General features: G+C 38.0%; 2 protein-coding genes across 5 annotated transcripts in view; one reads left to right on the top strand and one right to left on the bottom strand.

Moving 5' to 3' along the window:
- The window catches only part of CPNE3 (copine 3), a 34788-nt gene extending 16301 nt beyond the window's left edge, over window positions 1-18487 (top strand). For all 4 annotated transcript variants that reach the window (XM_062570539.1, XM_062570538.1, XM_062570540.1 and 1 more), the window contains 9 exons: window positions 3604-3702; window positions 6045-6131; window positions 6733-6792; window positions 7684-7817; window positions 8234-8288; window positions 8387-8438; window positions 8862-8995; window positions 11461-11697; window positions 13141-18487. In XM_062570539.1, coding sequence (XP_062426523.1) covers window positions 3604-3702; window positions 6045-6131; window positions 6733-6792; window positions 7684-7817; window positions 8234-8288; window positions 8387-8438; window positions 8862-8995; window positions 11461-11697; window positions 13141-13251 — 969 coding nt within the window. In that variant the 3' untranslated portion in view covers window positions 13252-18487. The remainder of the gene's footprint in view (window positions 1-3603; window positions 3703-6044; window positions 6132-6732; window positions 6793-7683; window positions 7818-8233; window positions 8289-8386; window positions 8439-8861; window positions 8996-11460; window positions 11698-13140) is intronic.
- Window positions 18488-20320: 1833 nt separating this feature from the next.
- The window catches only part of CNGB3 (cyclic nucleotide gated channel subunit beta 3), a 69651-nt gene continuing 65582 nt past the window's right edge, over window positions 20321-24389 (bottom strand). Inside the window, exons 18-19 of the mRNA XM_062568369.1 lie at window positions 21758-21932; window positions 20321-20757 (exon numbers count right to left, since the gene is read on the bottom strand). Of these exons, the coding sequence (XP_062424353.1) occupies window positions 20512-20757; window positions 21758-21932 (421 nt within the window). The 3' untranslated portion in view covers window positions 20321-20511. The remainder of the gene's footprint in view (window positions 20758-21757; window positions 21933-24389) is intronic.

The following is a 24389-nucleotide window of genomic DNA, read 5'->3' as shown; positions in this document are numbered from 1 at the left end:
TAAGTATCTTTATGGGCCTAGATCTTTACTTCCTCTTTCTCTTGTTCCTCTTCCTGAACAGTGGGGCAGAAGGTAGGTTTTATCCCCTATACGGCAAGAATCAAGAACTTCATCATCTCAGGATCAGAGAACTCCTTCCTCCTTACTTGCCAATCATGTTTTCTTTTTTCTTTCTCTTTTTATTGAGCTCTGGAGAGAAATCTGGAAATCTGGATATTTTTATGGAAAAGGCTCAAAAAGGACGAAAGTCTGTGCCCATTTCTCAGTCAGATAAGACTTTCTCTTGGCCATCTCTTAAACTGTGAGGGCACCTTGCTTATATCAGAGTATTGCAGTCATCTGGAAATGCTGCTCTTAGAGCTTGGATCTGTCTATTCACAGCAGCTAACAAGCAGCCTGGGCTGAATTCCTGGAATATAGCGTTTTCCACTCAGTTCTGTATGCTTTAAGTCCTGTAAATTTGACCTATGGTTTTTTTCTAGCCTATGAATGAGTCATGTTAGGGTTGAAGGCTGTGATGTTGACCGAGGCTGTTCTGAAACAGAGGTTCCTCCCTGCCCTTGGGATCCTGAGCCTCCTGAGAATTAGACCCTACGTGATTCAGTAGAACACTGGCTCAAGCAACTGGGATGTAAAGTGGGTTTGATAGGAAAGCTTAGGTCTCAAGTTCTGACTGAGTCAGCAGCAGTTTCTGTCAAGAAATCTTCTGTATGCAATTGGCAGGCTTCCTTCTCAAACATCTAGCTCAGAATACTTTCAAAAGCAGGCAGAAAGGAAGACAGAGCCCTTCTGTTCATAGCCCAGATCCCCAAAAACAAAATGTTTTCCCTTAAGAGCCCCTTGAACCGTTTTGTTCTGTTCTGTTCTGTTGGCCTGGAAAGACTGTATAGAGACCGAGGACCATCTACTCAAGCTATTTACCTTTCTCAAAAGATCTTAAATAAGGGTACACCATTAACTTTGCTACTCAGATAAAACTGAGGATCAAGCAGATCTGTGGTGTGATAGTTTTACTGGGGCTAGTCTCTAACACCTGTATTTCGAATCTTACCTTGAAATAATTGTGTTTCTTTTCAATGATTTTGTTCAGGAATTCCTTTAGTTTAGGAATGGAATTAAAGCTAAACAACCACTACACTAACTGTTATTCCTCTGTGAAAGGACAAATGAGAGCATGAGCTGCATGTGACAGATATTAGTTGTGTGGCTTGAGGCAGTCATGGAAAATGCTTAATAGCCACAGGAATGTGGGTGTCACAAGCACCTGTATAGATTAAAATACATAATTACAGAGCAGAGTAATGAACAACTTCACAAACCCAGAACCTCAGAAGCTGCTGCCCTTACTGCTTCTGTTCCTTTTACTTCTTTGTTCCTTTCTTTCTCTTTTCCCCAAAATAGCTGGGACAGCTCTTGCTTCTCCATATATTGTGGACATATTTTTTCTTTTTAGTAAAGAAACATGTTAACTATAGATCTTTGATTAAAATAATTCTGTTAAAATTGAGTGATTTTCAATTCTACTGTCATCCAAAACAAAATCATAGTACCTGACCAGATACAGTCTAGGCTTTTAATCATGTCAGTTCTTTGGAATCCTACCTCAGAAGCATTTATTTCCAGAGGAAATCTGATTTTACTGGTAGTTGTGGGCTTGCAGGCAGTAGGCTGAGTTACAGCTTCTGGCATATCTTAACTTTGAAATCTGGGAACTATCACTTCAACATTAAAATGTAAATTAAGTTATATTATAATACTGTTGAACAGATAAACAGTACTTTAACACGTTTATATGCACACAGTGGCGTACGAAATGGGTTATTTTTCATAGTAAGTAAAAACACTTACTGGCTTTTCCCTAATGAGTTGCTTTTCACCCATCAAATGGCTTAGTTTGTGTATGCAGAGCAATACACAAACCAAGATAATACTATGTCTTCTGAATTTATATCTACATTTCTTGTGTGCTTGCAGTGAGTCAGTGAAGTTTTTGTGTGCTGAAAATGTGAGTGTCTCCTGGAGCAAGCATGCATAGTTCTTTTGAGGAAAGCATACATGCAATTTTATCACATTCCCTTGTGTTTTTGCCTGTCCAAGAGAACATATGTGGGAAAAAAAAGAGGAATATTTTTGTCTTGCCTGGACTAAATATTTGAAATGCAATATTGGAAATGTGTATTGGGTTAGATGGATCAAATATATCATGCAAGACAAATTTTGACCCTTCAAAAAAACCAGAAAAATAAATAACTGCTAATTTTGAACAAATACTGCTCTTGGTTCAGGAAATATCTTCAATTTTGAATTTCTGGTACTGAAGCACTCAGCTGAGTGTCTGATTGGCTTACTTTACAGCATTTGAAAGAATTTACATCATATCTGGCATGTTCATCAAATCTTTTGGTATTGTGGCTGCTTGTATGCGATTTAAGTTGATAATCTGTGCATGTGGTTGCATTTTATATATTTATTAGTGTATTCAAGATATTGTAGAAGCAGTGCCCACTGCAACATTTAGAGGCATGTTTCCCACAGAGTAGAACTGGGTACACATACTGTATACTTCATCATTACTGTTTCTTTCCAGAAACCGAGTTTCCCTTAGAGGGTCCAGTATGTTGCAGTTATTCATTTTACTATATTATTCCTAAATGAAATGGGCAAGCAATACAAACTATTTTTCTTGAATATAGTATAATTTTCTTCAGAGTGGAAAAAAGGACATGAAGAGAGCTGTTCAGTTCACGTCATAAATACTCAAGAAAAATTTTCTTAAGACTTACGTTTTGATTCCAAATAATGGGGAATTCCTACCTTGACTTATGATTGTTATTGTGTTAATTTTTTTCTGTGATTTGATTAATTAAAGTAAGTTAACCAGCATGTCTGTCATACTAAAGTGAAATAAAATAAAGAAGTAGTATATTCTAGTGTAGTTAAATGCACAAATTTTTACTCAGAAGGATAATTGGGGTGCATTTCTATTTTAAACTTTTTCTTCCTCCTTTGGCGAGCTGGGATGTTTAAAAATGAATTGGCTGAATAGTAAAACCTTAGTATTGAACGTTGAATATAGGAAGAGAGTTGTTTTAGTTAACGCATTCTGATCTATGAAGAGTGGCTCATAGAGGCTGTTTAAATTTGCTAATCTTAAGAAAATCTTATGTCTGATTTCATGTCTAGTTAAATGTTTTTCATACTTCTGAAAAATCAAGTCTCATAATCCCTAATGACAATAAAAGACCTAGAGACAAATTCCCTACGCTCTCCCCCTCCCCTCCCGCACCTCATGCGTTTCAGCAGAATTGATGTTACCTACCTGAATGAGACCTTGTCCTGTGCACTGCTGAGTATTCGCAGCTCCCCTGGATTTCAGTGGAAGATCCGATCTGAAACTGGGTAGATTGACTTTTACCAAATTGCTGGCCTTTTGGATGCTTGTATCACTCTAAGCCTGTAGCACATGGGAAACTCCACAGTGTAAGAGATTCAGGAGTACTGTGTATATTTAGGTTTGTAAAATGCCTTAAAAATGACATTTTGATATTTATTACTTTGATAGGGGTGTTGCTGTTCCTAACACTGAATAATGGTTCGTTTTAGGTAGAGTGCTATGATTATGATGGTGATGGGTCTCATGATCTCATAGGAAGTTTTCAAACCACAATGTCAAAACTGAAGGAAGCATCTCGGTCCTCACCTGTAAGTCTTGCATAGTCTGAGCTGCTTATGTGTTTTTATTACGTTGTCTTTCTCATTTTGGAGCAAAACTTGCGTCACTGGGTTTGCCAGTACCTAAGTTGTGTTAGGCTACAACTTAAAATGCTAATATAGTTGAGGTAGACTTGGTATTTACATTATGAATTCATTATCCTAAGGTTAAGATCTTGGTTAGTTTTCAGTGTTACATGTGTAAATACCCAACTTCAGCCCAAATAAATTGCACAGATTTATAAAAATACAGAAATCAGAAAACACAAATCAGCAGAATAAAGAATGCAGTACAAATTTCACTGCAGTTAAAAGGACAAAGCTTGTAGTACTTCTGTCAGATTTTACTTAATCCTTATTTCAAGTGCAGCACTCATCGACTATAATGCGTACTTCAGTGAATACGAAAAACTTCAAGATTTAGCTACCACTGCACAGAAATCCACTTGATGTGTTACATTAGATGGCTCTTAAAGTAAAATTATTGTGTTTTTTCAATCATTAACAATTTGCAAACTTTTTAATTAAAAGGACTTAGATTTACAAGAGTAAAAGACAGCATAGCAACTTCAACAAAAAATCTCTATTTTATGGACTTATATACTACTTAAATATTTCATGATCTTTTCCTTTAATTCTGTAAAATTTGAAAAATTGTTCATGCATTATGAATAGTGGGATATATCGAGTGCCTGCGTGTAGTTTTATAAGATCTTGAATGCTTAGTTTGTATTTGTACTAAATCATTAGTATCATAAACTGAATAAACCCTGGCAGAATTCTGTACATTCATATTTTTCAGCACAGATGTTTTTTGTTAGAACCACAGCTGTAAGTACCTGTGCAGTGCAAAGCCTGATGTATAAAGACTCCCTGGGAATGCAAATGCCTGTTTTCATTTCCCCTAGAGATCTCATAATAGGTGATGTGTATTGTGAATTTAAAGAAAATGTTTTTTAAGTTATAATCTTCATGTGCTGGTTTTCGAAATGCTTTAAGAAAGTTTCCATGAGAATTGTAGCTGTACCTGTTCAAAGTAACCTTCAGCTGTGTCAGTAGGATGGAGCAAAGATGTGCAACAACACAGATAAATAATGTGCTGCAGAATTCTTCTACTTTTAAAGGGAACTATTCTGTAATTCCACATGATCCAAGTCATTTGATAATGTCTTTAAAATGTTTCCAGTGCAAGTTAGAGTTTGACTTCATAGGCTGCAAGGGTGATCTCTAGTTACTCCCACAATTCTGACTTCTACTACCCCTATGGGAAGTTCGGCACAGCTTCTCTGAAGTTACTTGAGGTGAGCATGGGTATGACTATGTGTCCTCAGGATGTTGATCTACTTGTAAGACTGAAGTGAATGGGAAGCTTCTGGAGAATTACTGAGAATTTTTGTTCTCTTTCCTTTTAGGAAGTATTTATTTTCCCCAGGCTTTAAGTTCCCATCAAAGGATTATGAAATTTACTTGAAAAATTGTATGTGTTTGCTACATATTTGTGTCCAATATTATTGAGAACCTGAGCAATTGTTATAGTATGGAAAAAGTTACTGAAAGACAACTTCCATGAAATGGAAGCGATGCTGATTAGGTAGTAAAATATCCAGGAAATTCATTCAGTTCTTTTAGAAGGGCAAGGAAGAAACATACGGACTTCTCAGATGTTAACCTTATTGGTATGTTCTGTGCCTTTTTGCTCTTGAGATTAATGGCAAGATTGCTTTTTTAATCTTACTTTAATGTAAAACAAAGTAGGGCCTTTTTCTGACTCCAAGCTAGAAGGTGCATCTGGAATTCCTCTTTGAACTATTTACATACAAATAACATGCCATCATAACTGCGTGGTAGCAGTACTTTGTTACAGGCCCTAGTTAGCTCTTGATCCCAAATTTAGATTAAGGTGCTGGTTTAGTTTATGAAGCTGAATAACTGATTTTGGAAGACTTTGATATGTACCTTTTATTTTATTTGTTACTGCCACTGCTGCTTGGAGTTCTGTTGGTTTAGCTGAATCACTCTGCCTTTACAAAAGAGAAAGTTTTTAGCACAATCCTCGGAAAGAAAATGGTACAGAATTTCTTCGTCTGGTTGAAATACACTTGTCTGAATAAAACTTTTTGTAAGCTTCTGGTAGAGAGAGGATTAACATTTTTCTCTGCTCTGATGATTTTTTTCCTTTCTGATTTTGAGTTTACTGAATTAACTTTTTTTTGACAGTGTAATAAACTGCACTTTTAATACCAGACAAAAGTATCAATCCTAGAACAAAGAATTTCTGAATGTATTGCATAAATGATATTTATTGTGTTTTTATCTTTTTTGCATTCACATAGGTTGAATTTGAATGCATAAATGAAAAGAAAAGACAGAAGAAAAAAAGCTATAAAAACTCTGGCATTGTGAGCATTAAGCACTGTGAGGTCAGTAATATATTCTAGTATGACTGTTTATAAGTGTTCCGGTGAAAAAGGTCTGATCTAGTATGCCTTCACCCTCAAAATGTCTGCAACTGTAAAACGTCTGCAAGTTACAGACATAAAGAACATTTAATAGCCCTGATTTGTATAAGGAGACAGATTAATATTTGACAGTTAAAACAGTGTCTCTATCACCCACTGTCCTCCCACTTCCTTGAAGTTGCTATTCATATGGCAAAAGTTGCTTACCAATTTTAAGGCCATTCTTGGAACCACTGAATTTCCAAACTCGCTATAGTATAGTGAGTTATAATGTGTTAAGTCTGTCTTAATATATTGTGTTAAAAATGATGATGTTTTTGGAGCTACTTTGTTATCTGCCTGTAATTTTGCTGAAGTCCTGATTCTGATGAGTTATGTGTGTGATGCATACACTGTAAATACCCTCACTGCAGTGGTGGAGGGGTAAAACCTAGAGAGTAAAACCAGTGCTGTGCATTGATGTAATGACAGTACATCTGAGACCTCAAGAGTTGTTCCAATAATGCCTATTTTTCTCCTCTCTGAAAAAAGGTTAATTCCTGTCTTTAATTTTTATTTTTAGATCATAGTAGAATGCACATTCCTTGACTATATCATGGGTGGGTGCCAGCTGAATTTCACAGTAAGTTAATTATATATTACTATATATATTTATACAAAGCAGCTTTTAAATTTTTGGAGCAAGCTGAAATATGCCGTTGATGAGCTGTGCTCTTTATCTGATTACTATATCTTTTGTTCTGTAACATGGGAGGAAAGAGGGGGAACCATTTTTCCAGAGTCCATCCAGTTTGTTTCCGAAAAATTATTTTTTTGCCCTTAGTACAAAGCTCTGAGCCTATAGTAATGTTTAGTAGGAACTGGCTGAGCTGTGTAGGTGGAGACCAAGGAGAAATTTACAATTCTCCGGTGATTAGATTTATTTTATGTTTCCTTTTCATTATTTTTTTTCCGTGCCTAAGATTTCTCTTTCAAACTTGATGGTGGTTTTCAAGGCCCTTTGCATAATGAAAGCAATACACAGAAGCCATGATATGGGATCTGTCCCTGAAGTTATTTAATTCATAAACCTAATGTGGCACAAGTAACATTTCTTCATCTTAGCAGTGTGCTTCGTTATTGACCCAGAGAAAATGATCTCTTGAGATCAGAGAAAAAACTATTCTATGGTGTCTGGCTAATCTTATGAGTCTGAAGGTGTGTATGGTAAAAACAGAATGGCATTAACTTCATAGCTATTGAAGAGCTGCCAAATCTGATGAATAGTTGAAAGATGAAAGTCATTCCACGGCTTCTGAGGGATGTACAGCTTTTGATATTTTTGTAGTGGCATTGTTGCAAAAACGTTAATATTCCAAGAAACCTACATTTAAGTATTGTGCCTGCTAGATTTTTTTGTATTCCAGTAAACAGAGTTTTTAACACTTTCTTGGCTTTCACTTTAATTCTGCCTGAGATTAGAAGCATGGTTTCACCTCTAACAACAATTTGGAATAAACATTGCATTTGATAGGTGGGGATAGATTTTACAGGCTCCAATGGAGATCCTCGTTCCCCAGACTCTCTGCATTACCTCAGCCCTAATGGAGTTAATGAATACCTAACAGCCATTTGGTCGGTAGGAATGGTCATTCAAGACTATGATACGTAAGTTTTAATTTGTTGTTTTTTAAATGCATGTATGGTTTTGTGGTGACTTTTTAAAATAGGCCACAGTTTGGAAGATACCAACAAAAGTGTCAAAATGAAAGCTTTTGACCTGAATGAAGGGCTTCATAATCACTGTTCTACTTGTGTTTAACAGCAGACAAGCAGGGCTTTTAATCTGTGATGTATACAGCACATTAATTTAAATAAAGATTTGAATTCTTGTTGATTTGGTGTTGAAAGACTTTTTTTGGTCCTAGACATGTTTACAGAAGGAAATTTGCACTTAATTTTCCTTCTTAGTTCTTAATAAACACCGTTTTTAATGATAGGCACTGATTAGCTCAATTTACTGAACTATGATAACTTTTAAAGCAAAGCACTCACTTTATTTTCTTTTAAATTGCTTTTCTTAGAGATAAAATGTTCCCAGCCTTTGGATTTGGTGCACAGGTTCCTCCTTCCTTTCAGGTAATGGAATATGTAAATGCATTACATCAGATAATTAAAAGCATTACTTCAGGAGGAGATTGTATGTACCGACCTAATTGTCTTTCATGTATTGACAGGTGTCACATGAGTTTCCATTAAATTTTAACCCATCAAACCCATTCTGTAATGGTAAGTCTCAAAATTAACTTTTTCTAAAATGATACGAGGCAATGGATACCTGTGTGTTCCTGGCATCACTAACACAACTCTCAAATGATATTAATGATACTAATTTATGTTGGAAAAAAGTATATAACCTATTAGACTATAGGTGTGAGGGGATAAAAATATTTGAAAGGTGAATTGTGAAGCATATTGACATATTGATCTAATTAAATAGATAAGGAGTTTAATTGTGTCCTTTATCAAATACCTTTGTTATTAGAAGTAGTATTTGGTCTCTCTAATGATTCATGAAAGAAACGATTTGAACAGCTAGGGCATAGTACAGGTAAGCTGGGAACAGTTCTCTCATGTTGACATACCACTTCATTCTACTTCACTGATAATTTTAATATGAAAAATTAAGATGAACTTGTTTGTGTTCCCTAGGAATCCAAGGCATTGTTGATGCATATCGAGCTTGTCTTCCTCAAGTGAGGTTATATGGGCCAACCAATTTTTCTCCAATTATAAATCATGTGGCAAGATTTGCTGCTGCAGCTACACAGCAGCAAACAGCATCTGTAAGTTCTTTACCATAGTGTGTGTGTTTTTGATATATTGAACTGTCCTTACTATAAAACTGTGTGCTGTATACATTTGCATTCATTATAACTTCTTCCCAACTACAAATCACATATGTGAGTTGCTAATCACATGAAGAATTAGCAAATTTGAAGACCAAGTTTTGACTACCTAAGCACTTGAATAGTAATCCATACAGGTTTAAGAAACCTAAACCAATATATGCTCTTAATCATTCAGCACAGCAAGGATTTCTCTCTTACATATCAAAGAAAACTGGAAATAAAGTTAGCAGTTTTTACATATTAAAGTACTTGTGGAGAACAATTTGGAAAAGAGCAGTGGATTTTTATTCACAGAGAAGTCTGTAAGGTTTTTCCTTAGTAGTCCTAACGGTAGAATCACAGAATCAGTAAGGTTGGAAGGGACCTCTGGAGATCATCTAGTCCAACCTCCCTGCTCAGCAGGGTCACCTAGGGCATCGTAGGCAGGGTTGCATCCAGGCAGGATTTGAATATCTTCAGAGAAGGAGACTCCACAACCTCTCTGGGCAACATGTGCCAGTGCTCCGTCACTCTCTCAGTCAAGAAATTCCCTCTCACGTTCAGGCAGAACTTCCTGTGCTTCAATTTCTGCCCATTGCCTCTTGTCCTGTCACACAGGGGCAACTGAAACGAGTTTGTCCCTGTCCCCTTGACACCCTCCCTTCGGGTACTTGTACACATTGATCAGATCCCCCCTCAGTCTTCTCTTCCCCAGGCTGAAGAGCCCAGCTCTCGCAGCCATTCCTCATAGGGCAGGAGCTCCAGCCCTCTGATCATCTTCGTAGCCCTATGCTGGACTGTCTCCAGTAGCTCCATGTCTTGTGCTGGGGAGCCCATAACGGGACACAGTGCTCAAGATGAGGCCTCCCCAGGGTTGAGTAGAGGGGCAGGATCACCTCCCTCGACCTGCTGGCAACAGTCTTCCCAGCGCACCCCAGGATACATTGGCCTTCTTGACCACAAGGGCACATTGCTGGCTCCTGGTCAGTCTGTCATCCACCAGCACTCCCAGGTCCTTCTCTGCAGAGCTGCTCTCCAGCAGGTCAGCCCCCAGCTTGTACTGGTGCCTGGGGTTATTTTTCCCTAGGTGCAGGACTCTGCACCTAGCTAGTAACTGTAAACAATATTTATATTAGGACAGTAGCAGAAATCTTCTGTCCTTTTTGCTAGGCATATTACACCCACAAAAAGGATTTTTTTTTCTGCCTGAATGGGAATATTTAAGAAATTTTGCTGCCTTGCCATTTAATGTGTATCGTAGATGTTTTGATCTTGTTTTTCAATATTGGAGATAGAGATATAGGAGGAGAGAAATAAGTCCAACATGACATGTGTTATCATGCTGCTGATCACAGCCTCCTGGTCAGGGTTACTTTGCAGTCATTCTTGCTAGAGTGAGGGAATGGTGTGGTAGGAAGAAATGAGCAAAGGTGGTACTTGCGTGCAGGAGAAGAAGAGGAAAAATAATTATTTTGGATGGGGGTAGGGTAAGCAAAGTACTGAAGTGGAAGGCTTCTAAGGATACTGGGAGTACCAGTGAAACTTAAATCCATGTTGCCTAGTAATCATCTGAAATGAACCAAGTGAGAGAAGACAAGAAATTCACAAAATATTTGATATTTTCTGAATTTTATACTCCAGGTTTGTTCTTGATATTTGTTCCAATCCAGAACAGAGGCAAACTTTTAGAAGCTCTGGCAGTAGGGTAGAAGCAGCTTGACTAAGTTACCAAAATACTACAAAGCAGCTTGACTAAGTTACCAGAATACTGCAAGGTGATTTCAGATGCCTTGCCAATTAACTTCAGAAAGCAACTAATATGCATGATTAAAAGAATTTGAACAGACAATTTCAAAATGGGAAACAATTAGCTATCTGTCTGTATACAGAGCTTTTTATTTCCATTGAAAACCTTCCCCGCATATCAGAGCCATAATTGTCCATGCTACCTGGGTTAAACACTATTTTTGGAAGAAACCTGAATGGTTCCAGTGGTGTGAAAGCGATCATGCTCTATTTCAGTACAAAAAGATGCATTTTAATCTATATTCAGTATTTTAGAAATGCAGTGAATAAATGAAGGCCTGTCTCATTTTGCGTGGTAGCACTATTTTGTTCTTCTGTTCCTAACTGAATGAAGTGAGGGGTATGACTTCTGGTCTGACAGACTAGGCAAGAAAAATTATTTTCATAGATGTGTTTTGTTCAAAACCTCAATAAACTGCTTTCTTCCTAGAGCAAATACTGGGAAGATGAATTAACTGTTGATTTGTTTTGGGGATTTGTAAGAGAGAAGAAGGGTAAGAGTAATTGCTTTTGGAAGATTTTTAGAAATGACTTTCTTGAAAGTTTGTTTAATGTTGCCTACATGTTATCTTGTTTATTTCTTTGTTGTAACACAGTGTTTATTGGTTTGACAGCAATATTTTATACTTCTGATCATAACGGATGGTGTAATAACAGATCTTGATCAGACACGAACTGCTATAGTTAATGCTTCAAAATTGCCCATGTCCATTATCATTGTTGGTGTTGGAGGAGCAGACTTCGATGCCATGGAGTTTCTGGATGGTGACAATGGAGTTCTTCGGTCCTCATCAGGAGAACCAGCTGTCAGAGACATTGTCCAGTTTGTGCCATTTAGGAAGTTCCAGAATGTAAGTAGTCTTAATTGTGTGCTTGATAAATATTGTAGAGGAATCCTAGACTATCATCCATACAGTTCTGAGCCATTGTAGGGTCCTTAAGATGAGCTTTGAAGTCTTAGATACGTCTTTATCAAATGCTTTAAAAAAAAGAGAGGGAGGGGAGAAGGAACAAAAGACTTCTTGGGCACCTGTAGAATTTCCAGTAGGTAAGCTGACTCAAGTTTAAAAGACTCCTTTGCACTACATTTCTGACCAGTTGTTGCAGGAGAATGACCTTTGTAAATCTCCCTCACACCTGCTTAAGCCTAAACAAATGGATACATTTTTATTTGAGAGGAGGGTGTCCCTGATTTTCTTCTTACAAAAAGGTATTTTTTTTATTGTGGACATGACCATTTGTAAATGTGGATTGGTGGCAACTGTATGTGTCAGTTTTTCAAGCAGTATTAACGTTCTAGGCTAAACCAAGGAGGTGGTCATCATTAGAAATTGTGGGTGGCCACAACAATGGAATTAGGTTTCATTTTCATTAAAGCAAAGATAGCAAAAAGTGGAAGTGAAAAGAATGGAATTCCTATTTGCTGTACAACCCAGTAATATGTGCACAGTCTCATACAGTCTGCCATTTAAATGTCACAGCTCTGAAAAAAGTTAATTTTTAAGAAAATTCAAAATTTCTTAAGAGGTAGGGAAAATAAGACCAACATAAACTACCTTGAAGATTCATAATTTTAGTATCAGTCATATTGTGTTCTAATTTTGTTGTTTCTTAATCTTAACCCAGTTAATAATACTTTTTATACTTTCTTGTCACTTTTGATACAAATTTTTTGTGTAATCTTGGTGTGACTCAGGCAGACTGAAAGAGGGGGGAGAGAGAGAGAGAGCAAAGTTAATACCAGCTATATTTACTGAATAATGCCCTTTGATATAGAATAACTAGCTTCATATTCAGTATAAAGCTATATATTCAAATGCTTTCCTAGAAAAAGGGAAATTTTTTGTTCAGTGGATACTTTGTCTTGCAATGAGTCTCTGCAGAGGACTTGCTGCGTAGCCATGGAATTACAGTGGATGAAAACTGGGGTCCAAGGTGACAGATGGTTAGACAAGCCGCTGAAGAGAAGTGTATTGACATGGCTAAGTTCTATGTCTGCAGTGTATGTGACAAATACGTGTGTGTGTATGTGTGTGTGTGTGTGCATATACATGCATATATAAATTTTATGTCATGAAAGATACTCCAGTACTACGGACATCGAGTTCGTATGGCTTCGGTGGAAAGAGGTAGTCAGCTGGTCACTGGTAATGGGAGTGAAAAGGTAAAGATGGCAGGGAAACTTCCCTCTCTCTGACACGGGCGCTGTGTAAATTCCTCTGCAGTTGCACCTCTTAGGATCTCCTCTGACTGTTAATGGAACCTGAAACTTCCTGTTCTTTTTTTTTAATAAGGCTCCAAAAGAAGCTCTGGCACAATGTGTCCTGGCAGAAGTCCCTCAGCAAGTGGTGAACTACTTCAGCACCTACAAACTTCAGCCTCCTAAGAATCCTGCTGCAAAGTGAAGGGGTTGAGGAGGGGAGCTTAAGACTTTGTGCCTTCTTTTCTTGGCTTTGGTTCTTGAGATACTTTTGTATACATTTATACACACAAACCTGTATGGTAATGTCTATTAGCTTTTGCCTGCAAATCAGTACTTTGCCAAGTGTGCCTTTTTAAGAGCCAAAATTATAATTGTTCTAACTATTGATTTGTGGAAAAGGAATTGTGTGGGTGCGTTTTATTTTGAAAAGTAACAGCAAAAAGAAGTTATATATTCATGGAGAACAATTGAGAGGTAATGGCTGCCTTGTACATTTATTAGATAAATATGTTCAGTGAGATGATTCAGTTATTTTAGTGGGGATTTCCATAGAGTACTGCCATTTCTCAGTGGTTATAAATGGGGCTAATGTGCAGAAGAGGATGTCTACACCAAGCAGGTAAAAGTATGTGCTTCAACAAATCTGGAATGCTTCATGCTTCTGTTTCTGTTAAGCTACCATAACAGAATTTTGTGACAGTAGTGGCAGAATTAGACTAGTGCCAGAACAGAGTGTAAAAGCCATTCTTGCTTGCATACTTGACATTTGCCTTTTTAGTGCCTTTTGCCAGTGCCTGGGATCCAGGGCTGTGTGAATATTAGCCAAACAAGTCATTAAGTATAACTCCTTTGTAGTATACGGTCTCTCAGTGTGTTACAGGGATAACCGAAGTGAGTCGAGGCAAACCTCAGACATCTCAGAAGCATGCTCTTAGCCTTCAAGGCTGACACTGTAGAGGCTGTAAGATACGTTTGAGTGTGTACTATGCTGGAAAATGGGAACTTCAGGTTGTCCTTCATCCTTTTTTCTTCTGTAAAACAATCACATATGACTATCGATCTTCAGTGGAACTTATTGTGAAGTGGGAATTCACTTTACAATTAAAAATGTGTTTTCTCGGTTTTATAAATGCGTATTATCAAGCAAAGGTGGTTCTTGAAAGTAGTACATATTTTTTACTGGTTCATTGTATTTTGAATCATGCATCTTTTTGATTAGCTGACAAATAAAAAGTGCCTGCAAAAAACAATCTTCCATCCTTGCCCGCAAAAGGAAGATTTAAGAAAGTCTCTAAATTCTAATCCTATAATCCTACCATTTTTCTCTAGGGCAGACAACATTTTTTTTAAAAAAACTTCTTGCCTTGTGTTTTCTGTTCACCATTTTTGTCTTGCAGAATGGAACATAAGAAAGAGTATGGCGTGATGTATTTGCTTAGTGGACAGATCAGATTTTCTTGTTTCCCAACGGCACTACTGCTTGCTGTTGTAAGCAATCTTTTCTGATCCTGTCAATGTATGTAACATATTTGGATGTAAAGGTCTCCTTTATCACTTCAAAAATTCCCATCCGAAATACTAATTTTGCATTTAAGTATTTGAAATGCTTTAGAATTAGACATCATCCAGCTGATCTGATTTTGAATGATCTAGCTATAATGTGTTAGAACAAAACGAGCTAACACTTAAATTTAACCTCTTTGTGGGCAGTCAAGATTGCACGAGAACATAGCCTATGTGACTTTTTTAGTTACTGGAGCTGGTCTGGTTTTATCCTTTTTCCATATGAGTATAATCCTGTCAAAATTCTGAATTCACATTAATATTGATAGCTGTGTCTTACACATCCTGTAAAGCATACCCAATGGTTTGTAGACAGTTGCCTCAATATCAGTTATGAATTAATATTACTCCCCACTCCCTTTTTCCCTGGAGGCTCCCAAATAGTTCTGATAGTGAAATAGTGAGGAAAAGATTTTGTTTCGTATTAAGCCAAGCTTACTTTCTTTTTTTAATCTCGTTTATGTTTTTATTTTTTATAAAAATCTGCAGTCATCCTTTACTAGTGAAGTGCAAATATGTTACTACTTTATACATAAAATATAATGAATTGTCATGTCAGAAATGCAACAAAATATTAAGATCAAGGAAGTAGTTATAATAAATATGAATCACAGCTGCAAATTGATATAATATGATTTTGGAGCAGTAAACTGTTTCACAGCCAGGTGTTCCATTTGGAGAGAGAATCCGATGCTTCATCTATATTCATTGTAGTGGACATATGCTACTCATAGGAGTACAGAATACTGCTGAAGTTTCCCTGAGCTGCCTGCCAAAAAAATGATGCTGCATCGAGTTACCTTACCAGTTCTGTCTTAGGTTGCAGTGGAAGCGCATTTAAATGCAGTTGAGGGTGGTAATAGGTATTTTATGTCAAAGTTCTACTGCATATAAAATACACAAAATTCTTTTGGTTTGTTGGTATTCTGATTATATGTAAATTGATTTCTAGAGTAGAGAGTTAATTTGTATTTGGAAAGTATGCCCTTACTTCTCCTGCTTAGGGAATTACGTAGACAGTGTATCAGTGATACCTGCTTCTCTTTATATGTAAAAGAGTTTCAGAACTGATAGCAGCAAGAACCATTTTCCAAATGATACCTCTCTTAGAGGTATACAACAAACAGCCTGTTGAAAAGTTTGGAAACTTCCCAGTCTGGCTGAAACAATATACTGAGGCAAGAAATGCACTAAATTGTGAGTCACAGGGTGGAGAGTATTATTCTGTTGTTTTTTTCCTTTTTTTTTTCTTTTGTTAATATATAACATATTTAAGTAACAAATGCCTTAATAGCTTGATGGTGACAAAGCAAGTGCTGTCAAAGTTCTTTGCAAAGTGAATGTGCTTGTAGGTCGCTTGCACCACCTTGTGATAAAAATGATGTATAGCAGTCTTCATAATCAGATGTTTTTTGCCATTTAATGGTCTTAATATATGCATATGTACAGTAAGGAAATAACCAACCATGACCAGAATTTTTTAAAAGTACTTTCTGTATGTATTTCAGTTCTGATGAAGTTAACTGATTTACAATGCCTATGCATTAAAACTGTAATTTCAGTATACTGATGTGCTTTCTTATTCAGCATTTTCTATGAAACAGTGAACAATGCTTTTGCAGTTGCTATAATGAGTGTTCCAAAAGCTTCAGATGGCTCAGATATGTAACAGAGATTACCAGATGAGAGGGGAAATGCCTGTTTTGTTCAGTGGTTACAAATGTGCACTGTGTATTTTATAAAGCAGAAGATACTGACTTTAGGCAAAAAAAGAGTTCTGAGGTCAGACAGTTTAGCAGTGAGTGTTTCTTCCCCTTGCCACATTAGAGTTTCCCCATTCAGGCTGTTCAATACAGTTATGGTCGATTTTTCAAGTCCTTTTTCAGAGAGGCTTCTACTCTTGAGAAGGATGAGGGTTTGTACGTTTATTTTTAGTTTTCAAATATACTGTCCTACTTTACCCTTCATAGTATCTTGACATTCAAGTATAATCAAGTCTAAGATACTTTACAGGGAAGCTGAGAGGTACTAGAGAGAGAGTGTGGTGTTATAGAGAACCTGAGTTTTGATACCGCAAGTTGCATCATCTAAGCACTGCAGTAAATCGCTCAACATCTCCACAAGTCAGGAATCCACAGGGTAGAATTAGTTTCTGGAACAGCTTAATATATCTTACACATGCAGTAGGTCTTGACATTTCTTTAAAGCATCTGGCCTACAATTTAAGCTATACGTAATACTTGCACACCGGTGAGTTCGTCTTCACCCACTTTACCACTGGGGTGAGAAACAAATTGCTCCACCGAAACAAGGAGGGTAGCGTATTCACATATGGATGTCTCCTAGCAGCAGGCTGTAAAATGCATAAAATGTCCTGCACCTAGCCATCATCTTTCCCATGAGGCTTTTTTTCTCTATTCTGTTATATGACTGCTTTCCATGTGAAGGAGTTTGGCACATAGGATCCTAGAGAAGGAGGGCGCTGGGGAGGGGGAGAAGGAAAGTGTGTCTGCTACAGATGGAGTGGCTTCTGATGAGCTGCTTAGAGTCTGCTAGTAACTGGCAGAACACCTCTGCTCTCAAATATAGATGGTTTGTTTTACTCAGTAATGGATGCTTGATTACTTTCACGTAAGAGCTCAGACTGTGAAAGGCTGTGGTTCAGCTGTCTCTCTCTCGCATAAGGAAAAGCTTGAATACTCCTCACCTGATCTGTCACTGATTCAAAGCAGTTTTTAAAGAGGCTGAAACTTGTATACCTTGCTTTGTCAGTAGTGTCTGATGAACCAAGGGAAGGTATCTAGATCTGCAGGAGCAAGGAAGACAGTACAGATCAGTTGGGAAAACTATTCCTAACTAGGCTACTGCCATCCCAGGGTGGTATCAATTTAAGCAGGAACAGTGTTCACATACATTCACCTGCATGCTCATGTTCTTAGACTAAAGATGTGATTACACAGATGATTCTGCTGTGCTAGAACGTTCCTGTGTCCTGGCTACTTGTGCCATGTGCCATTTCTTTTGGTGGAGATCCTGCAAATAATTGGATTGTAGGCACCTTCCTGCCTCTGCTGCCCTACTCCCCAAAACAAACAAACAAACAAACAAAAAAAAAAACTTGGAGGAATTCTGGGAAGTAAAGGGAAAAATACTCCTACTATAGAAATGTAGGAAGTCAGAGGAAACCAGGTGGATGCTAGTTCTGGGTAGCCATGATCTTATGCAAACATTGACATTTTTCCTCTTTCTTTTGGGTCTAAAAAACTTGAGAGCTGTGCATAAGTTAATAATTTTGAAGCCAGAACTGACAACCTTTCCTGCAAACCTGAACTGTTGAGAGCTGTAGCATAACTCACATGGGATGCTCTGCTGCTGCAGTGTAACATGTGCTGCTGCAGTGTCAGCCTTTGCTTTGTAATGTCAGTGTATGACTGATGAACTTCAATATGCCAACAGCAAAAATACTTGTTTTAAAGTTACTGGCAGCATTTGTGCAGGTAGAAGGGAGTCAGATCTCTTGCAATAAGAACTCCACTTATCAATATAAAAATCTTTAAATTTGGAGAATTATGTACTTTTCTCCCCTTTCATAATGATTTGCCATCTCTGCCTCAAAAAATGATGTAAGAGCCATATATTGTAATGTATTCATAGATCCTTCTTACTCTCAGAAGGCCTTGTTTGTGAAGCAAGCGTTCTGCAATATTTCTAATTTTGTTATTGTATCTATGTATTTCTGGATGTGCAATAGATGAATAATTCTTTATGATGTCTCTTATTTTCCACCTCTGTTATAAAAGTTATCTTTTTATTTTTACATACCAAATAACAAGTAATATGCAAATAAAGATGAATCTTACCATGTAGCAGCTAAACCTTGACTTCATTGTTAACGCAACAGAAATTTTTATTTTGTTTTGAGAATTGCTTTTTAGTCATCCCAGAGAACATGTGGAATGGAATACAAAATTAATTCATCTAGCTTTTATTCAGGCAGATTTTAGTTGGTTTGCCAGCTTTCGTGAAATCACAGACTAGCTGGGGTTGGAAGGTACCTCTGGAAATCCTCTGGTCCAACCCCCCTGCTCAAGCATGGTCAGCTACAGCAGGTTGCCCAGGACTGTGTCCCATCAGTTTTTGAGCATCTCCCAAGGATGGAGATTCCACAGTCTCTGGACAACCTGTTCCTGTGTTCAGCCACTATTACACCGAAGAAATGTTTTCTTGTGTTCAGGTAGAATTTTCTCTATTCGAGTTTGTACCCATTGCCTTTTATCTTGTCACTGGGAACCACTGAGAAGAGTCTGGCCCTGTCCCTCCTCTGCTGAGCCTTCACTAATCCAGGCTGAACAGTTCGATCTGTCCCAGCTTGTCCTTGTATGAGATGCTCATCCTTAATCCCTTTGCCTTTGACTAGAGAAGTGCAAAGGCTTTATAAAACAGGCCCATATAATATGTAGCCTATAGGGCCATATATAGCCTACACAGTGAATTGTTTCATTTCGCCATTGTGCTTTACCTGTGTCTTGCTCAGCTGGACCGCTGAGCAGCTGTGAAGCCTGCTCTTGCAATGTCTTGGCTGGTCTCTGGAAAACAGCTTTTGTTCTTGGAACTGAAAGTGGATGGGAAGAAAGAGGAAGCACGAAGTTGCGGAACAGAAGGATTTGGAGGATAACTGGCACTTTGCAGGAGGTTTTCTCTTGTTTTATCCTAGCAGTTGTTTCTTTAGATGCACCTGTGTATTGTTGTTACCATCTGTAAGTGAACAAAGCAAAGGTAATTGATGGTTTGATGCAGAGTGTTGACAGTGGAGGAGCCTCTTAGAAAGCTGTAGCCCTTTCAGCTGTGGCCCTGGTAAAGGGTTTACTTCAGCTTACAGGTATGACGTAGCCCAGCCCTTGTAAAGCACAGGGCTTGCTTTGCACCATGCGATGGAGGTGAACCATTGCAGCGGTCAATGCATTGGCTGGAGCAGTGCACAACTGAGACAAAACGTTAAATCCTGCCTTTATAGTTTCCATGGTGGCCAGTTCACATACCAGCTTTGTTCAGAAAGTAAGCCAGTTATCAGCTGCTTGTCCTGTCTTCAGGGAGCATTATTAATGCCCAACCCCTTAAGGAGATCAAACACATTAGTCAGCAACTCAAAGTTAAAGGTCACTTCTGGGGAAAGCAAACAAACAAAAAAGTCAGTTTTATTCACCAGAGTCAATAGAGAAAACTGGAGCAGAGGATCCTTCTTTGAAAAAGTTGTCAGTAATTCTGCAGGCTGCTTGCATTTTGTTGTTTTCTTTTTTTGGGGGGGAAGGGGGGATGGGGGCAGGCATGGTCAATGTAGCCCTCTACCAAGCTAAAGCATCCAAACACAAACAGTTTTCGGCACTGTGCCACCCTGGTCACAAAAGCAAATCACCAATTAGAGGTATAAGAGGAGGAGAGAGAAGGATGGAGAGAAATATGGCCAACCTTAGCAACAGTAATGCAGTAACAAGAAAAAAAGATAACTATGGGAAACCAGAGAATAAAATAGAAGAGAATACATATGAAAATTAGAAGCAAACTGAGCAATAGGAAGAGGAGCAGGAAAGAGAGAATAGGGAAGAGGGAAAAGGAGAAGCAGGAACAAGACAGAGTAAGAGATAATAGAAAGCATGGACAAAACAAGAAAGAAGTCCTGAAATACAATCTGAGCTCTTCGATATCAAAGTCAAAAGGTAAGTATACAATAATTTATCCAGTTGTCTTGGGAGAGGAGGGAGGAAAGAAAAGGAGCTGGGGTAGATTATCACTTGAGCAGTCTCTACTTTTATCTTTTGTACCTCTAAGCAAGGTCATGCAAGTCCTCTGATTTCAGCAAGACATCAGATAAGGTCTAATGGTCTCAGCCTAAAGGACCCATCTATTCCTCTTTCTTCTCTTCAACTTCAACTTTAAGGATCTCTCCTTCACCTGCTATGGGGGAAGGAGACATACTAATGATTAGAGACTTGTTAGTGATTCCTCTGTGTGTAACTGCGCTTGGTGTGGGCTTAGTGTCTGCATTCAGCTTTTCCCTTTGTACAGGGGGTTCCAGACGTTTCTTATCCTCTTGTTCAGGTTTCTTCTCACTTTGTTCAGGCTTCTCGTCTGCTTTAGTCTGATTTTCCTAGAAATGAAAAGTTAATGCATTTCCAGTTGCTTCAGAGGAAATTCAAGCAATTCTATTCTGTGTGTGTTGTGGTAAGGCACAGTGTGGGTACTGTGATTAAGATTATGCAAGGTACATAATTTTGCATTCAGCTACTGAAACTAAACTTCTAAGTGAAAAATGTTATTTCAAAATGAAGATGTCAAAATAAAACCTAGAAAATGTTATGGGTAGTGATAGTGTCTGCTTCTTAATATGGCAGGATGAAATGTGTTTTAGGTCACACGAATCGTTCTTCAGATCTTACTTTCCTTTATATACTTATTTTAGTAGTGTACTATAGAAATAAAATATTTAAGTTTTTGCTTCAGTAGTAGTATTGTAGAAACCTATGTGAACTAAATTTTATATTTAATTTTTAAAAAATGCCAGTTCAGCTATTAAAGATAGAATAGGGTTCTGTCACTTCTGGGTAACTGTGTAAAACTGAGTAGCTTCTTACTAACATGAACATTTCTCAGAAGAGTTGATAATGCAGGAATTGTTTTCCATCAACTGTAATAACAGTTTTCTCATAAATGCAATATATTACACACTGAATCAGGTTTAGCTGTGTGGGCTAAACTTAAAGTTTTGTCCTCAAGATTTGCAATAAGAAAGGTCTGAACTTAAGATGGAAAGTATATCGACTCTGTACTTGAGTCAGCTGAATCCTATTACTGTGTTAGGATATTTCTGTATTTACTTTTGTTTAGATAAAAGTAAAAGATCAGATGGAGGTCTTTGTAAAATCTATTTTTGCCTTACAGAATATGGGCTTTTTTTTTTTTTTTTTTTTTTTTTTTTCCTTTTTCCTTGAATCTTTTTTGCTTTTGTTTTCTCTGTCTGACATAGAATCCAGGTCCAGGAAGATTTGAGCCATTGATTACACTGATAAGGCTACATTTTCCTCTACTCTTCCCAAGTTCTCCCATTAGCTTCTCCCTGCAGGAATCTATTATGCTTTCTGTGGCATTACCTGAACTTCTTGTTCTCTCTTCAGCTTCAGCAGCATAGTGAGGCCTGTTTTTCCTTTACCTCCGAGCATTGCCTTGAACAGTTTTGGAGTTTCCTGTTTCTGCCCAAACAGGCCAGCCAAGCCCCGGGGCTGCTGTGGCCCAGGAGCAGGTTTCCCCTTCTCCTTCAGCAGCACCCTGGAGACAGGAAAGAAAGAGAGCACACAGCAGTGTTCAGAAACTGAGAAAAGTTCATGCAAAACTTGAATTCAAGGATGATGATCAAGCAACTTCTCTAGCCAATTTTTTATCCCAGTTCCAGGAGCCAAGAACAAGCTGGAAAGAGCAAGGCTTTTATCCTGGTATACTTCTCTAGTACATCTTACAGAAAATTGGAAGCTGCTGTTCTAATCTAATCTGGAATTTCTTACCAATATCCTGTAGAGTAAAGAAGTGCAGACTCTGATTAAGGTATCATAAAGAAGACAGGAGCTTTATAAGGTGTAAAATTGTTGGGGGGGAGAGAGGTGAGGGGAGAGAGATGCCTTGAACCTGGTGACCATCTCTCTTATCTGGCCTTCTGGATGTAAATTCAGAGTGTGTTTACTGCCCTATTTGGAGTCCAGCTGATGCTTGTGGAGGTAACAATTCACTAACTTTCGGCATGGCTCAACTCTCGGAGCTCAGGCTACAGAGCGGCACTTATTTTGGTCTTCTGTAAATTACCTTTAAGATATTAAAATTACTAGTGCTGCCAATCATGAGACAGACTAGATTTTCATACCCTTCCAACACAATCCTGATTTGCAATTATAAGAGCAACAAGTAAAGAACCATGAAGTTAAGGACAAGAGTTTCGAGACAGAACTAGTGAAGAGCAGCAGACTTCCATGTTTTCAGTTTCATTTAGGTTATGGTACAGTTTTCAAGGCAACTTTTCTATCCTTGCAAAAGTCCTGACTTGAGTTTTTTTGTGAGCCAGGACTATTCTGGCAGCCTAAAATACGGTAAACCCCATAATACTGCTACTTTTTTTCAAGTGGTTTGTACTTTGCAAGTTTGAGAATTTCAGCAGTGAAGGGGTTTTTTTTTGTTTGTTTGTTTGGTTTTTTTTTAGTTTTTTTGTCATAAATTAAGAAGGTACACTTAAGCAGCTTCCATGGATTAATTACTTACATGTGCAATGAATATCAGGCAGGTGATAACAGAACAAATTCATTGCTTGAATAACTCCTTTGAGTTATATCAGGTAGTTTATTTCAAGAGGCCTTTTACAGGTGTGAGATGGCCAATGTTATTCCACAGAGAAGATCTTCACTGTAAACCTTTCAGGACAGAACAACTAATGACATGATTCCAAAATTGAACATAGCTGCAAATCTTTATCAAAATAGGGCACAGGTTTGTGCCTAGTTTTTCAGGACACATGGATGCCATACACAGTGCATGGGAGCTTTGGGATGAATTAATGGATGCCCAGACAGGTGAGCACAGTACGTGGCCTCCAGCACAGAATAGTATGGTTAAAAAAATAATCCTACATATTTTGAAAATTACAGACAATATCCTTAGGTAAGGCTGGTATCTAGAAAGGGCTTTGGGCCTAAATGTGACTATATACGCTGCGTGTGGCTAATGATTAAGCTCCTGCTGCTGCGAAGGGCTATCCAGAATGGCTTGGCAGGATAAGATGGGGGTGGGCAAGGAGACAGGAGAAAGTGGTGAGAGACAAAAGCTGAAATAACAAGCTGAGTTGGTCATGCCAATATAGAATGAAGCTGGAGACAAAGTAGGAAGTATAATTGCTGGGGGACTATCAGTCAGTGGATTTGTTCTACCCTCCCACCAGTTGATGACAGCTTTTAAAATCAGCCTCTCTGAAGACCATTAGTGTCTTCACCAAATGGGCAAGATCTGTGTATTTCCTGCTCCCCTGTTTGGTGTCATAGGCATTACATCAACCCTCCTGTCTCATTCAGGGATCCATCGCTGAGTCTGGATATAAGCTCCCTGTCTTCAGTTCATCTGGACACTGCTGTTGGTGAAAGACTAGCCTTTCCTGGCATTTTTTAATGTCACAGACTCCCTGTCAATAACCTCCTAATGACTGGCTGACATGCATGCTTCTGCTCGCCCTTGCTTAGCATCTAAGCTCCTCATTGTTTTTGGCTATTAGGCTTCATTATATTCTTATGGATTCAGATTTCCTTTCTCTCTTGCTAAACCTTATACCATGAACAGGAAGTGCCATGGGCAAGAGTCCAACAGACCGTTTTGGTAAACACCCTTCGGGCTAGGCAATAAGCCCATTCTGTATTTGTGTTTCTTGCTTCTCAGGAAAGTGATGATTCTGACACTGCTATTAGATAACCAGGATTGTTGAAACATGCTGAATACAACTGTTTGATGGCACTTTCACTAAATATGTCACTCCTATACTATGTTTTGTCTCCTGTGGTAGAATTTCAGATCTTGGAGGTCTTCCACCTTTTGATGTCAATGCAGGGGAACAATTCAGAACAATAGAGTTCTAAATTATGCTAATAACGAAAAAACTGTTTCATGTGTTTGGACATTTTAGATTTAAAAGGTGGCAAGGTACTCATTTTCATCATTTTGTTTTGACAAAATCTTACAATATTTTGCATTTACAAA

The sequence above is a fragment of the Rhea pennata genome, chromosome 2 (genome assembly GCF_028389875.1).
Source record: "Rhea pennata isolate bPtePen1 chromosome 2, bPtePen1.pri, whole genome shotgun sequence".
NCBI lineage: Eukaryota > Metazoa > Chordata > Aves > Rheiformes > Rheidae > Rhea > Rhea pennata.
This window is presented reverse-complemented; position numbering and strand designations above follow the sequence as displayed.